At 41.8% G+C, this 15,857-nt stretch overlaps 2 protein-coding genes across 6 annotated transcripts in view; one reads left to right on the forward strand and one right to left on the reverse strand.

The window, feature by feature from the left end:
* Window positions 1-5,639: 5,639 nt before the first annotated feature.
* Window positions 5,640-15,455, reverse strand: SMIM19 (small integral membrane protein 19). 5 transcript variants are annotated; one of them, XM_057505210.1, is made up of 5 exons: window positions 15,297-15,424; window positions 13,467-13,583; window positions 11,056-11,195; window positions 9,276-9,466; window positions 5,640-6,118 (listed from the first exon to the last, which is right to left on the reverse strand). In XM_057505210.1, exons 3-5 carry the CDS (start codon window positions 11,187-11,189, stop codon window positions 6,054-6,056), a joined length of 390 nt encoding a protein of 129 aa, XP_057361193.1. In that variant the 5' UTR covers window positions 11,190-11,195; window positions 13,467-13,583; window positions 15,297-15,424; the 3' UTR covers window positions 5,640-6,053. The 5 variants fall into 5 exon arrangements, with proteins under 5 accessions (XP_057361193.1, XP_057361192.1, XP_036733389.2 ...); XM_057505209.1 differs by having other exon boundaries at window positions 13,467-13,586; window positions 15,297-15,420; XM_036877494.2 differs by lacking the exon at window positions 13,467-13,583 and having other exon boundaries at window positions 9,342-9,466; window positions 15,297-15,455.
* The window catches only part of SLC20A2 (solute carrier family 20 member 2), a 114,870-nt gene continuing 114,302 nt past the window's right edge, over window positions 15,290-15,857 (forward strand). The window contains exon 1 of the mRNA XM_036877492.2: window positions 15,290-15,438. The gene's annotated coding sequence lies outside the window, so the exon portion shown is untranslated. The remainder of the gene's footprint in view (window positions 15,439-15,857) is intronic.

Genomic DNA, 15,857 nt, shown 5'->3' on the forward strand with positions numbered 1-15,857 from the left:
CTATAGAAGTAGCAGGCGGCAGAAAACATGGGAAGATTGATTATTTCTTTGACATATCTTGTAGAGTAACTTCAGCATGTATAGGTTTTAAGCAACTACTTAAATTGCGCACACACATTAACATAATAGGAGTATAGTTACATAACCAAAGCATACCTGTAATTACCAGCCATCTCCAGTGAAACCAAGAAAACCAGTTAGGCACCTTAGGCATTTGTGAAAACTTATCTATGATATGGTGGATATTGTCCAACTGAACTTGAACAGTCTGAGAGAAATCAGACAAATTAAAACAACCCATTCCTGGGGAATGTTCGCATCCCTTATGTTCTTTTAACAGTAAATAGTCTGTAGTTGTAAGATTTTGGAGCACTACAATTTGCACTTCTAATTCTTGGTTGAGTTCCAACAGTATAGATCCAATCAAATTTGTTGTTTTACTGTATGCACAGGCCAGCTTAGATATCTCCTTCATTCCCATGGCAAGTCCAGGAACTGGTGGGATGAGTGCATCTACAGCTGTAGCAGTGCATGGATCTTTGTTGGGGTTTTTTGATGATCATCTTCTGGCATGAGTCTTCCAGAGAGTGCTGATGTTGGAAGTTCTTTTTCATATCGTATCTTAGTTCATTTTTGGGGTAGCCCAATTAGGCTTTGATCCTCTGTATAAACACAAACAGACCCTTTGCCTACACTTTTATATGCCCTTTATACCCTTGTTTTTTGTGGGGTTTTTTTTGGTATCACTAATCTACACTTACATGACGAATATTATGTTTACTAGGCTCTCCCCTATACCAGGTCCCCCCTATAAACCCCTTTACAGTCACTGTCCATCAGCATAGCAAAATGTTGTAGAATCACTACTTGTCTTCTCTGTGTTGTACAGCCCTCCCTTTTCTCCTACCCCCCCATGCATGCTAATCTTAATATCCCCCTACTTCTCCCCTCCCTTATCCCTCCCTACCCACCCATCCTCCCCAGTACCTTTCCCTTTGGTACCTGTTAGTCCATTCTTGAGTTCTGTGATTCTGCTGCTGTTTTGTTCCTTCAGTTTTTCCTTTGTTCTTATATTCCACAGATAAGTGAAATCATTTGGTATTTCTTTCTCCGCTTAGCTTGTTTCACTGAGCATAATACCCTCCAGCTCCATCTATGTTGCTGCAAATGGATGGATATGCCCTTTTCTTATGGCTGAGTAGTATTCCATTGTGTATATGTACCACATCTTCTTTATCCATTCATCTATCGATGGACATTTAGGTTGCTTCCAATTCTTGGCTATTGTAAATAGTGCTGCGATAAACATAGGGGTGCACTGATCTTTCTCATACTTGATTGCTGCATTCTTAAGGTTAATTCCTAGGAGTGCAATTCCTGGGTCAAACGGTAAGTCTGTTTTGAGCATTTTGATGTACCTCCATACTGCTTTCCACAATGGTTGAACTAACTTACATTCCCACCAGCAGGGTAGGAGGGTTCCCCTTTCTCCACAGCCTCACCAACATTTGTTGTTGTTTGTCTTTTGGATGGCAGCCATCCTTACTGGTGTGAGGTGATACCTCATTGTAGTTTTAATTTGCATTTCTCTGATAATTAGCGAAGTGGAGCATCTTTTCATGTGTCTGTTGGCCATCTGTATTTCTTTTTTGGAGAACTGTTCAGTTCCTCTGCCCATTTTTTAATTGGGTTATTTGTTTTTTGTTTGTTGAGGCGTGTGAGCTCTTTATATATTCTGGACGTCAAGCCTTTATCGAATGTGTCATTTTCAAATACATTCTCCCATACTCTAGGGTTCCTTTTTGTTCTATTGATGGTGTCTTTTGCTGTACAGAAGCTTTTCAGCTTAATATAGTCCCACTTATTCATTTTTGCTGTTGTTTTCCTTGCCCGGGGAGATATGTTCAAGAAGAGGTCACTCATGTTTATGTCTAAGAGGTTTTTGCCTATGTTTTCTTCCAAGAGTTTAATGGTTTCATGACTTACATTCAGGTCTTTGATCCATTTTGAGTTTACTTTTGTAAATGGGGTTAGACAATGGTCCAGTTTCATTCTCCTACATGTAGCTGTCCAGTTTTGCCAGCACCATCTGTTGAAGAGACTGTCATTTCGCCATTGTATGTCCATGGCTCCTTTATCAAATATTAATTGACCATATATGTCTCGGTTAATGTTTGGATTCTCTAGTCTGTTCCATTGGTCTGTGGCTCTGCTCTTGTGCCAGTACCAAATTGTCTTGATTACTATGGCTTTATAGTAGAGCTTGAAGTTGGGGAGTGAGATCCCCCCTCCTTTATTCTTCTTTCTCAGGATTGCTTTGGCTATTCGGGGTCTTTGGTGTTTTCATATGAATTTTTGAATTATTTGTTCCAGTTCATTAAAGAATGTTGCTGGTAGTTTCATAGGGATTGCATCAAATCTGTATATTGCTTTGGGCAGGATGGCCATTTTGACGATATTAATTCTTCCTAGCCACGAGCATGGGATGAGTTTCCATCTGTTAGTGTCCCCTTTAATTTCTCTTAAGAGTGACTTGTAGTTTTCAGAGTATAAGTCTTTCACTTCTTTGGTTAGGTTTCTTCCTAGGTATTTTATTTTTTTTGATGCAATTGTGAATGGAGTTGTTTTCCTGATTTCTCTTTCTGTTGGTTCATTGTTAGTATATAGGAAAGCCACAGATTTCTGTGTGTTGATTTTGTATCCTGCAACTTTGCTGTATTCCGATATCAGTTCTAGTAGTTTTGGGGTGGAGTCTTTAGGGTTTTTTATGTACAGTATCATGTCATCTGCAAATAGTGACAGTTTAACTTCTTCTTTACCAATCTGGATTCCTTGTATTTCTTTGTTTTGTCTGATTGCCGTGGCTAGGACCTCCAGTACTATGTTAAATAACAGTGGAGAGAGTGGGCATCCCTGTCTAGTTCCCGATCTCAGAGGAAATGCTTTCAGCTTCTCGCTGTTCAATATAATGTTGGCTGCGGGTTTATCATAGATGGCCTTTATTATGTTGAGGTACTTGCCCTCTATTCCCATTTTGCTGAGAGTTTTTATCATGAATGGATGTTGAACTTTGTCAAATGCTTTTTCAGCATCTATGGAGATGATCATGTGGTTTTTGTCTTTCTTTTTGTTTATGTGGTGGATCATGTTGATGGACTTTCGAATGTTGTACCATCCTTGCATTCCTGGGATGAATCCCAAGTGGTCATGGTGTATGATACTTTTGATGTATTTTTGAATTCGGTTTGCTAATATTTTTTTGAGTAGTTTTGCATCTACGTTCATCAGGGATATTGGTCTGTAGTTTTCTTGTTTGGTGGGTTCTTTGCCTGGTTTTGGTATTAGGGTGATGTTAGCTTCATAGAATGAGTTTGGGAGTATCCCCTCCTCCTCTATTTTTTGGAAAACTTTAAGGAGAATGGGTATTATGTCTTCCCTGTATGTCTGATAAAATTCCGAGGTAAATCCATCTGGCCTGGGGTTTTGTTCTTTGGTAGTTTTTTGATTACCGCTTCAATTTCGTTGCTGGTAATTGGTCTGTTTAGATTTTCTGTTTCTTTTTGGGTCAGTCTTGGAAGGTTGTATTTTTCTAGGAAGTTGTCCATTTCTCCTACGTTTCCCAGCTTGTTGGCATATAGGTTTTCATAGTATTCTCCAATAATTCTTTGTATTTCTGTGGGGTCCGTCGTGATTTTTCCTTTCTCGTTTCTGATACTGTTGATTTGTGTTGACTCTCTTCTTTTCTTAATAAGTCTGGCTAGAGGCTTATCTATTTTGTTTATTTTCTCAAAGAACCAGCTCTTGGTTTCATTGATTTTTGCTATTGTTTTATTCTTCTCAATTTTATTTATTTCTTCTCTGATCTTTATTATGTCCCTCCTTCTGCTGACCTTAGGCCTCATCTGTTCTTCTTTTTCCAATTTCAATAATTGTGACATTAGACCATTCATTTTGTCCCTTCTCTCTTTAAATTACATTTTCAGAGTTAAATTCACTCTTATCCTAAGATCTGAAATTATTTTTTTATCACTGTTTTATCAAACTTCTACTCAATGCTTAAAATATTTGACAGTAATTTTACCATAAACTCTGTATTTCATTTTCTGATGAACCAGAAAAATAACTCCACCTGCAAGCGTGTGAGATCAATGGCAAATATCTGTGCCCTTTGGAGGCTTCTTCCTTTAGCGTATCTGCTTACATCCAGTTACTTAACACACTCATGCTGACTAGTGCTTACTGCTGAGTCTCTTACACATTAAAACGAGAAGAGGAAAATAAGTGAGTGTTAGTTACCAGTTGAGCGGTCATTCTACTTTTCTTCCAAAGGAAATAGCTCCATTGACTCCTTGGTGGACTAGGGGTAGAGGCAGGAGTATCAGCTGGTGTTGCTTTGAAGTGCCGCTGCAGGGCTTCCACCCCCTTCCCAGCTCAGCTGTTGAAGCAGAGAAGGAACTTCAAAGGCCGACTTGTTGTTCCTGTCAGCGGGGGTTGTGATTCCCATCAGTTAGCCTTAGAGAAAACATGAGGAGTTCATCCTCTCACTTGTCAAGGCTCACCAAATATGTAGCAGTTTTTAGCTATAACTGTCTCTAGTGAATGCATAGAAAAAGCAAATCAGCTGATTTCCTTGGAATCTTTATTTATGTACACTATTCCTACAAATCAGAGATCGCCGGTTTTATAATTTGCCCAGATTGTACCACAGATCAGTGACAAGTAAATCACTCCTGCCCTGATTACATTCTCTGCTCATGGAAACACAGTGAGTGGTTCTCCTAAGGGCAAAGCCAAGTTTAAGAAGGTTGTTCCCTTGCATGCTGCCACCCCCAGCCCATAATTGTAACTTTTACAATCCTTCAGTTTTTCATCATATGTATAGGCAGTGCGTTCACACTCATTTGTGAGTTAGGAAAGAATTATTCCATTTGGTCAACAATTCACCTTGTACAATATGTACATTTTTGAATGCTATGATTAAATTGTAAAAGTAAAAGCAATTTCCCTGATTTTATTTAGCCTAAACCTTTTCGCTTAAGACCTATATTCTTTACTTCACAATTATAAAAGGAAAAGGAAATAACGCTTGAAATGTTAACTCTAACTCTTAAAATTAAAACAGCTTTGGTTCAAAGACTAATTCTTGGACAGTTACATGGACAGCTAAGCTTCTCTGTCACTACTTCTAACCAATTTTTATTGAAATAAATACGAAAATTAGGTAAAAACATTTCAATGTACAGTACAAAATGATGCAAGATTGGAGTCTTCAGGGAAAATTATTATGCTAAATAAGCGTAAGTAACCATGTGGATACATTAAATCTTGGCATCATTGACCAAAAAGCAAGCTGCTACACCGAGAGAGGTGCCTGTGAATTCAGCTGCATGGCCCCCGTATGGCATAAAGACGACTCTTCTGGTGGAATTAACTGTGGGATTAAAAAAAAAAAAAAAAAAGCAAACAAACTAGCAGATGGGTGTGCTTCACAATGCAGAAGAGACAGCCGGCTGGCCGGGCCCATTCGGAAGACGTGAACATGGTTAACTCAGCCGAAGAGCGACCACAGCAGCAGTACAGTGCGCACTAGGCTGTTACCCACATTACGTGTCTCTCAGAATACGACCAAACAGGACGTATGCCAATTACTGGATTTTTATTTTTTAATATTGCAGAAATGTTCAAATCAACATTTGGTACAGTTTTTTTCTCAAATAGGAAAAAAGATGGGTTTTTATTCCTGACTGACTGTACCATGAAGAAATTAAAGTTCTTCCCAAAGTAAAATCACCCTTTCTGGTTATATTCTGTCTTCCTAGGTACATACAGGCCCGAGGTCAGGCCTTTTGAACAACCTTCCTTCCGGGTAACAAATGACTTGGACATGCAGTTGAAAGAAGCAAATCAAAACACAGCAAAAAACTTGAGAGAAAGTCACAGGAAAAGTGATTTTATGGAGACTGAAGTTGTAAGAAAATGCTATTCCTGATGTGGTAGAATTAGGAGTTGCTGCCACTCTTTAACAATTCTTATGTGGATGGTTTGCAGAGATTTCATTCCAGTGAGAGCTGTACGCTGTCAGTTTGGCTTTGTGGCTGCTGACAGTCATACTTTCTTGCTATTAAAAGACAAACAAAACAAAATTAATGAAAGAACAAAATCATTATTAGCTAACATTATTAAATTACAGTCCAGTCATGATTATCAGCAAAGAATTAGCTTAGAATTAAACAATTTTTTTCATTAGAAGAAACTACACTTTGTAATCCTCTCATTTCTCAACACAGCTAATATCCATTTTCATGTTTATTATTATTTTTTATATATAAGGATTATTCAGAGCTTTAAAATACAGGGCAAATGTTAATTAAGCTAGTAAAATTAAATTAACATTTAAAAATTTTTTATTCCACATTTTCACCTTCAGATAAATAATAATGCTTTTGTCTACATCATAAGGAATTTGATTATGTTTAACTTATAAGACTTAATGAAATGGTCATTAATGTAAACCAGAATAAAAAAGATAGGCAATTCTGTATTGTTTGTACTTCCGATAAATATTTATTGAAGAAGAATGGTCTTAAATTGAAACAAGAAGAAGTCCAGGGCCAAAATCTTTGTGAATGTCATTCACTGGTCAGCTTTAAAACTTGCAATCTTGTCATCAAATATTTACTAGCTGAGAGAGGTAACTATTTGTTTAGGCTACTCAGGGTGGGTCCAGATTTCTGTGGCTTAAAGCTTATACTACTTTTTGGAGTCCTCTTTAAGAAAAGGAATTCTGTTTGCTATTCCCTTTTGAACCACCTGATTTTGTCAGGACTCGACATGTCATGAACACAGAGTGATCCAGTGTGATGGGATTCATCAAATGTGCAAATCTGCACTACACTCACCGTTCGTAAGAAAAATGGCTTCCAAGGATGCGTGCATCCTAACCCCCCATAATCTGTCAGTGTATCACTTCAAATGTGGTTGAAGTACAGACCCTGGGAGAAGATTACCCTGCATTATCCAGCCCAACCTGAGCTCTTGGGCCCTGAAATCAGAGAACCTTCCCGACTCAGTTTGGAGAGAGCGGGAGATACAAAAATGGAAGAATGATTGGAAAGATGCCATGTTGCTGGCTTTGAAGATGGAGGAACGTGGCCACGAGCCAAGGCATGCGGGCAGCCTCCAGAAGCCAGAAAAGACAGAGCAGAGTCTCTTCAAGAGCCTCGAGGAGGAAAGGGGACCTTGCTAACACCCTGACTTCAGCCCAGTGAGACTGCTGGAGGACTTTTCACCTACAAAAGTGTAAGATAATACATCTGTGTTGTTTTAAGCCTTCAAATTTGTGGCAATTTGTTATAATGGCAATAGGAAACGAACACATCTTACAAACTCAGGAATTCTGGGAGCTTTTATTTTATGACATTCCCATCAAGGAAGATAAAAAAACTATACACTTGGTTTAAAACTGTATATTGCTATTGAATATATTACTGAATACATTGACTATGTTACTGATAGGAAGTAGCTTCTGTTTTGACTAGGCATCAGTGTTAACTTAATTCTTGTAATTTTCCATACAGGTCTTCTGGCTCTGTACTTTTTTTTTGAGGAAATAGGTTTTTTTTTTCAGGATTTTTTTATTGTGGTAAAACATACATGAAATTTGCCATTTTAACTACCTGTAGGGGTAGGTTCAGTGGCAGTAAGCACACTCACTCCTGTGCAGCCATCCCCACCATCCATCTCCACAGACTCTGTTGACCATCCCAAACTGGACTCTCTCCTGTTAGATATTAGCTCCCCAGTCTCTGCTCCCCTGGTCCCTGGCAACCACCGTTCTGCTTTCTACCTCTCTGAACCTGCCTCAGGTAAGTGAAATCAGACAATACGTGCCCTTTGTGACTGGCTGATCTCACTTCATAATAAGAGCAACTATGAATCACAATGTCTTCAGGTTCATGTGTGTTGTAAGATGAGTCAGAATTTCCTTCCTATTAAAAACTGAATAACATCCCATTGTATTTATATACCACATTTTGTGTATCATCAAGGACACTTGTTTGTTCCCACCTTTTGGCTGTTGTGAATAATGCTGCTATGTTGAATTAAGTTTTATTTATTTTGAACTGGTACCACATGCATATGGTACAAAATGCAGAAGGAACAGAAGAGGAAATGGGAAAAGGGTTTATGTTCCTCCTACCTGATCAATCCTTCCTTTCCCCAGAAGAACTGCTATCACCAGTTCTTAGGAAGAAACTTATGCTGAAGAATTTCTTAGAGATTCTAGTTGTGTAAAATATGTATGTATATATATATTTTTTCTACTTTTCACCTGAAATTCCACTCACCTGAGACATATACTAGGGCCATCTTGCAGATCATTCTTTCTTATTTATATGCACACACATGCACTTTTATTTTTATTGTAGCCATGTTTCCTTAAAAAAAATGTCCAGTCTTTTTTCCTTAAAATCCCACACTGTCCCCATGGAGATAACGAATGCCCATAATGTGATGTGTATCATTCCAAGCCTTCTCCATGCTTGTGTAATTATATGGAACACCTATATTACACACAGGTAATACAAGGGATGTTTTGGCCATCTGATTTTAAAAGAGAGGCATCCTAGTATGTATACAATTGCCTCTTGCTTTTCTTACTTAATGATACACCATGGAAACCACGCCTTATTCTTTTAAATGACGGCAGAAAAGGCGGTGGCTTTGATGTACAATTCCTTCTGGCTCCGTGCATTTTAAACTGTTTCTTTTCTGCTTCCTACGTATTCATGGTGCCCAGTATAGGGCATATTGAAACCTGACCACTGGCCTTGCACATTGATGTCACATGCCATATTCCTGCAAACCATGCCTATACTGCTTTGGCTTGCAGTAATTCAAATTATAGTAGAAGTAAATGCAAATTCCATAAGTACAAAATTCAAACCCAAACTAAATAAAAGCTCCAACTCAACTTCTCCTCCACCAGACTCCCCAAATGCTGGGCCATCTGAATGCCTCTCCACATGGGGGGGAGTCCAAAGGAGGGCAAATTAGAATAGGAAGACATAGTAGTCTTAACTAATGACCAAAATAGCTAACATTTGCAAATCATAGGGACACCATGGCTAGGGCTGTTCTCAGAGTCCTGAAGCACTTCATGGCAGATATGCCTCCCTGATACTATGTTCAGCATCTAAAAAAGGCACTGAGTTTTCATTACCAACGGTTTCTGATAACCTTCTCCAAAAAATCTATATTGTTTAATTACTTACTGAAGGACACTGAAAAAATCCATTTTAAATATGCTTCTGTGTAGAGGTAACATGGAATACACTTACAAATGGAATACATTTCCAGTTGCTGTCTTAAACGAATTTTGCTTATTGTGTCATAAAAGTTGGGCTCTGCCAACGTTTCTGCTGTAGGCGGCATGCTGAATATCCTCATAATTTTCCTTTTATTCCTAAAACACAAGACCAGTGCAGAAGAGAGATTTGTATTAGTATCTGGAGGAGCCCAGCAGTTTCCTGGTGACAGTTATCAGAGGCTCCATTCGAACGTCTGCAATGACAATGAGTCCATCTTCTATTTTTGTCTCTGAAATGCTTCCTTGGCTCAACTATTCTTTCAATTACTAAAAAATACAAGGCTGTACATGTACAGCCACAGGGTTATAAAAAAAAAGAAAGTAGGTCAACACATTCACTTAACAAAGTGACTTGCCTCCATTGGGCTTCCACCCACCACCATTTCCAAGAAGTAGAATATTGCATGGAAAAACGCACAACCAAGAAAATACCTGATTTTTTCCCTCCTTCTCATGTCATCCCAATAAAGATAAATCACTGGGTTAGAGAATAAACAGAATGTGAGCAGACCTTAATTTTGGAAAATAATGAATAAACATATTTCTTAAATACAATAGGATGCCCTGAGTGGGGCCCTCTACTCACAGTTAACAGTGTGTCTGCTTTTAAAAATAGTGGGGTGGGGAGGAGGCAGCGGCTATTTTTAGAGGAAAGCTGCTACCTGCAAGTGACCCAGTAAGGAAGTGAGGAGTCTTCTCTCACCACCCCTTGGGGTCCAGGTGGCCAACAGCCAGCTGCTCTGGGGGACATGTGGCTGGGAAGGGCCCGCCCGAGTGTCTGAGAGCAAGTGTGGGCTCTGAACTACTCCCCAGGCCAAATGTCAATCACTTCTGGATTACTAATTGTTTTAAACTATCTAGTGCCTCTCTGACCTTGGTAGCGGGCAGAGTGAAGCAGGTTGCTATAAGCAGAAGCAGCTCGGTCCAGCTGAAACTGCTTTTCCTCTTCAAAGCACCTCCCTCTTTTTTTTCAACTCTACTTAAAGGAAAGAAGCCAGGGAGTGTGGAAAAGAACAGTTAAATTACACTCCAACATCTGGAATTAAAGCAGGAAATATTTGTCAGTTCTACCTTATGTGGCACACAAGAGACAAAGGTTAAAGGTCCTGGTTCTCAAGAGACAGAAGTTTTTGTGGAATGAGAGAGAAGTAATCAGATTATACCAATATTGTTCAATAAGTGCTACGATATGGCCATGCACAAGAATCAGGAGGGGGAGCTTAAGTGCGGGAAGGGAGAACTGCTGAACCCCAGAAGAGTTAGTGTTTTTGTATTTCAGGGACGTGGGTCAAAAAAATGTGCCCCTCAGAGGGTAACGGGCAGGACAATAAAACAGAGCTGTATCAGCAACAGCAGATGGGGTAGCCGACCTCGGGGCCCAGAGCTGCACTTACATCTCCATCTCCTAAAGCAAGAGGGTTTTTCAAGACCAAACCTGGTGTCCAGTGCTCAAGGACAGCCCTGAATAGGCAGCGCTTTCAGAGCAGGGGCAAAAATGCTAATGAAATTATTTTTGTGCATTTAATTCAGGTAAAACACACACACACACACACACACACACACACACACAGACACACAGACACACACACACACACACACACACACACACACACACACACACACACACCTGCAAAACTTTTAAATACCCAGTTTTTTTAACTACCCTGAGATAGCACAGAATATACCTCTTGGCATACATGAAGAGGCCAAAGCTCACAAGGATCACTACCAAGTAGACATTGGTGGCTTCGTTCCAGGCCTCGTGAACGCTGTAATCCATCGAGCCATCGTCACCCATCACCCCGTAACCTCCAGGCATGGGGCCCTAAGAGGGAAGAGACGGCAGGGGTTTTTGGAGTCAGTGATGGTTATGACTGTCGGGAGAAAGGCTGGTGAGCAGATGGCCTGCTGGCCGCCTCCAGCACAGCACTGTGGCCGCCCAGGGGACAAGAATGGCTCTACTTTTCACACAGATACCTTTTAGATGGTGACAAGTAGCTACACGGTACCCTTGATTTTTACAGCCTGAAATATTTACAATCTGGAATACACTTAAGAAAAAGCGTGCCAAGCCCTGGTCTAGACAAGGGCATGGAACATATCCCCCATATCTTTTACTTTGAAATGTTACATCTCCTGCATAAAGGTCAAAACTTGGGATTTAAAGTATCATATTACTAAAAGGATATCCTGTTGAAATGTTATTGCTGTTGCCGAAATATAACAATCACCAAAAAGAAAGCAACCAGTACTTTATTTTAAATTTTCTTATACTGAGGTACACAAAATAAAATGCACCAATCTCAGTGTACAGCTTGACGAATTTTGACATACGTATACAATCATGTAACCATCTGCCAGATCAAGATATCAAAAGTCCTCACTAATTTTTTCCACCTTCCCCCCACCCACACCCCCTGCGGCAACCACCGGGGTGTTCTCTGTGACTATGAGTCTATTTCTATTTTGTTTGTTCGTCTGTTTTGTTTTTTGATCCCACATAGGAGTGAAGTCATATGGTCTTTGTCTGACTGACTTTAGTCAGCACAATACCCAAATACATTGAAATCCAGGTCTGAACTGGAGGTGGCGCTAACAGGAGAGTGTTGTCCTGGTGACAGCAGCCTGAGTTAGAGGTGATGGCCCTGACCAAGCCCTTCCACATACGCTCTGATGCAACTGGAAAATGTTGGGGGCTTTATCCAGTTTTGGCCTCCTGGCCAAATGTGGTTGAAAGAAGCTATGGGATAAAAAGTTACTTCTTGCTATTTACACAGCTGTGACTTCTACTGAAGGAAATGCATTCTTTGGATATTCCCATAGAAAATAAGAGGGCTAATAGCAAGTGGATCAAATAGCAAGTAAAAGAGTCATCTTTTTTTTATGTTTGAGAAATTAAATTGAACTTTTCCTAAAAGAGAAAATTCCTCCCTTGTGTTGGATATAAAAGGTAAGTCTAAGTAAAATGACCTAATATGTGAAAGAAATTCCTAAGTATTGCTTTAGACATTTTATACAAAGGAGAAAAACCAAACAAATGATAGGTGTGGTAACTGTACCGTAAGTTTCTAAGAAAAAGTCATTTTCTAATACCAAGAAAAAGAGTTTTCTGGAATGTCCAAGAAATTGCCTTGCAATTTTTTCTAGCTATCCTACAACAGAGGCATTGCAGAAATTCTCCCACGAAAACGTCTCACAATCTTCCCTGGAAGCCTACAAAATGTTCTTTAATGTAGACTCGGCTCAGGAAATTAATAAATGTGTATTATTAAGGGCAGAGTTTGTTTTCTTTCTTACAGCTTGCCTCAGCATAAAATGAATGAAATTTCTCCAGAGGTCTGCTCTTAGGCCAGGTGGGGGTTTTCCCGTTCTGACATCTCAGATTTTTGTCAGGCATCTGGGGACATACTGTATTCATTTACAACAAAGTGAGTAGCATGGTGGCCCTTTAACTCAAACTCTAGAAGTTGAGGGCAAGCTTAATTTCTCTAAAACATCTATTAGTACCTGATGAATATAAAGACTAATCTTGTAAAAATTAGCTATGGAGTAATAAAAACAGAACTTACTTGAAACTATAAAAATTTAAAGACACAGATCTAAGCATTAGTTAAATATTCAACTATACCCAATTCCTAGATATTAAGGACTGAATATGGATTTTTGTTTTTAAGAGAATAGGAGGCACAGGCTTGGGAGGGGATTTCACAGTTCTAATTCTTATTCTTTAAAACTGAACTCCAGACTTTCTCTGAAAGTAACATTAGGATTTATAGTAGATAATCAGCCTACTTTATGAATGGAAACTTCTGGAAGACCAGAGACTAACTGTCTTTATGATTTATGGAATGTAGAATTGTTTTAGTGCCAAAATGTAAACTAACAACAACTACTGTATTTTGGGCAAAAACAGATGACTTTAGATGTCTGATTTGAGATACTGCAGAAAACCCAGGACAATTATGCCTACAAGGTGGTATGTTTCAGGACTGGGAGTTATTAATAAACTGGGGGAGAAACATGGAAACTACAGTAATGGCCACTAGAATATTTTGCAGGTGCCCTTTATCTGACAAACTATAAAAGTGTTTCCTACCTGTTTTCTAATGCCCAAATGGATCTGAGCCAGGTCAGTTTCTTGCTCCAATTTGTCACATGAAATTCTGTTCACATGCCACTCTTGTGCGGCATTCCTACAGAGCTTGTCTTCCTCCTGCTACAAATATTCTAGTCTTTAATTATATTTAGAGAGGGATTTTGAATTACTGACCTAGAAAGGTAAAATTTTACTGTGAATTATACAACATATATTATACAACATCATTGGTATGCAATGACACTACTGTTCCCTGGTTCCGGGGACATGCACTTGAATTATTTTTAGTAGCACAGTTGTGAAAGATTTGCCCTGAGGGGAGGCCTTTCCTGCCCAGTCCTCTGTCATGACCAATGGCACGTCTTTGTAAGACAGCCAGGAATAAGGAATGGCCTTGTCCAGAGTCATGTCCTGAACTATGATCATTCCCTCCCAGCATGCCACAGTCTAACCAAGTGTATACATATATACCTGCTGAGTGGTTAACTTGCACACCCACCACAGCCTTCCTCTAGAGTCTAAAGCAAAATTACACGGGCATTTCAATGGTTGGTTCCTAGCAAATTAGTACCTCAGTAATTCAGCTACCTATGTAGCTAGTAGCCATGTGCTGGGACTGCCATTCAGGGCTCTTTCAAGAGAACTGAACTTTTTTCAGTTATTTTTCCTGTACAGTAATGCTTGAACGATTTCAGTAAGGAGGTACTAGGATGAGCTAAATTAAGTCCCGCAGAAACAATTACACCGAGATATAAAGTTGCTAAAATATGACAACTAGGGGTTGGTTTTAGTTTGATAAATTTTTAGGTTGAGAACTAGGATGACTGTTCCAGGGATTAAGTGACTGTATCATAAATTTTAAGATTAGTTTCCTTATTTTGGGTTCCTGATGCCATGTCTAGTTGGTTCTAAAATTGAGTATCACTTGTGATCATGCCTGGAATGCTACCATTTTTGGCTCACTTGGAACTTTGTTTTTTTTTCCATACAAATTCAGAGGAGACACAGTTCTGAGAGTTCTTACAACACAACCCACTGCTGCATAGAGTATTTTCTTTTTCTCGGTTCCCTGGAAACACTGAAGGTGTGGGTCCCAGAAGAAAGGTACAAGCTAACAGGCCTTCAACCGACTGCCAGGAAGAAGGCATTTGACATTTGAGGACTTAGGTGCCGCGCAGTCCACATACTAATGTAATTTATACAACCAACCTGCTGAGAGGCACTAACGCTCCATTTTACAGAAGGAACAGGGATGGTGGTGACGGTTATATAACTTGCCCAGAGTCATCCAGATACGGAGTGGAGGGGCGACGCTGTCGCACAAATCTGACTCCCAAACCCTAACTCTTCCAGCCGGGACCCCAATTTTGCGATACCCTCTCCTCCCACAAGAAATCCAGTCGAGCGGGTACAAAATATAATCTCCTCCCAGTAAATGGCCACGGGCAGGATCCCGCAGAGCTGCCTGGACGCTGCCTGCCTCCGCTCGCAGGCCGAGCGTGATTCAGTCCTAAAACCCTGCAGCCCGGAACCCCGCGGGGAGCCCCGCCACCCCTCGGGCTGCCGGCGAGGCTGCGCAGCTTGTCGTCCGCGTTTCCAGACTCGGAGCCTCACTCCCGTCCGCTCGGCCCCGGGGGCTCCGAGCGCGGGCGAGGCCTGCAGCAGGCGCCCCACGGCCCGGGCCCGGCGGGCGCGCGCGGCGACCCTTCCCCCTCCCTCCCGGGCGCGGTGCGGTGGGGCGGGGCGGGAGGCGGGCGGCGCGAGGGCGGGGGGCGGGACCGGTGACGCGCCCGCCGAGCCCGGGAGGCGCGGGCGCGCGGGGCCACTCACGCTGCTCGCGCCGGAGGCGGCACGCGGCCGGGCGCTCTGCTCGGGGCCGGACTCGCGGGAGCCGGTGACCGACGGACCCGGACGACCTCCGCGTTCGTCATTTCCTGCCAGCCGCCGGTTTCCGGAGGCAACGAGGAGTCAGGTCTTGCCCCCCCTCACCCCGCCCCCCTTGTCAGTTGTGAACGGGAGAGGCGCAGCGGCGGCCCCGGTGCCGCCCCCGGGCGCGTGAGTGCAGCCGGGCGCCCTTCCCCCGCGCGGCGCGCCCCGCCGCCCCCGCCGGGGCCGCCCCGCGAGCCCGGGACCTGCGCCCCGCGGGAGGGCCGGCTGGTCTCAGGCGCCCGCGGTCCCGCCGTCCCCGCCCGGAGGCCCTCGTGGGGCCCGGGTGTGTGCTGAAGCCGGGCGGGGAGCCGCGGGGACGGGCCGTTGCCGCGCCTCCTCCCGCCCCACCGCGGTGCGCCCCGGGCGTGACTCTCGGCGTGGGGTGGGGGTGCGCCTTGTCCCACGGAGCTGGTCTTTTTTCGTCATGAGGACATCGGGTTACTTTTAATATTTACTTTAGTA

This window comes from Manis pentadactyla, chromosome 7 (genome assembly GCF_030020395.1).
Source record: "Manis pentadactyla isolate mManPen7 chromosome 7, mManPen7.hap1, whole genome shotgun sequence".
NCBI lineage: Eukaryota > Metazoa > Chordata > Mammalia > Pholidota > Manidae > Manis > Manis pentadactyla.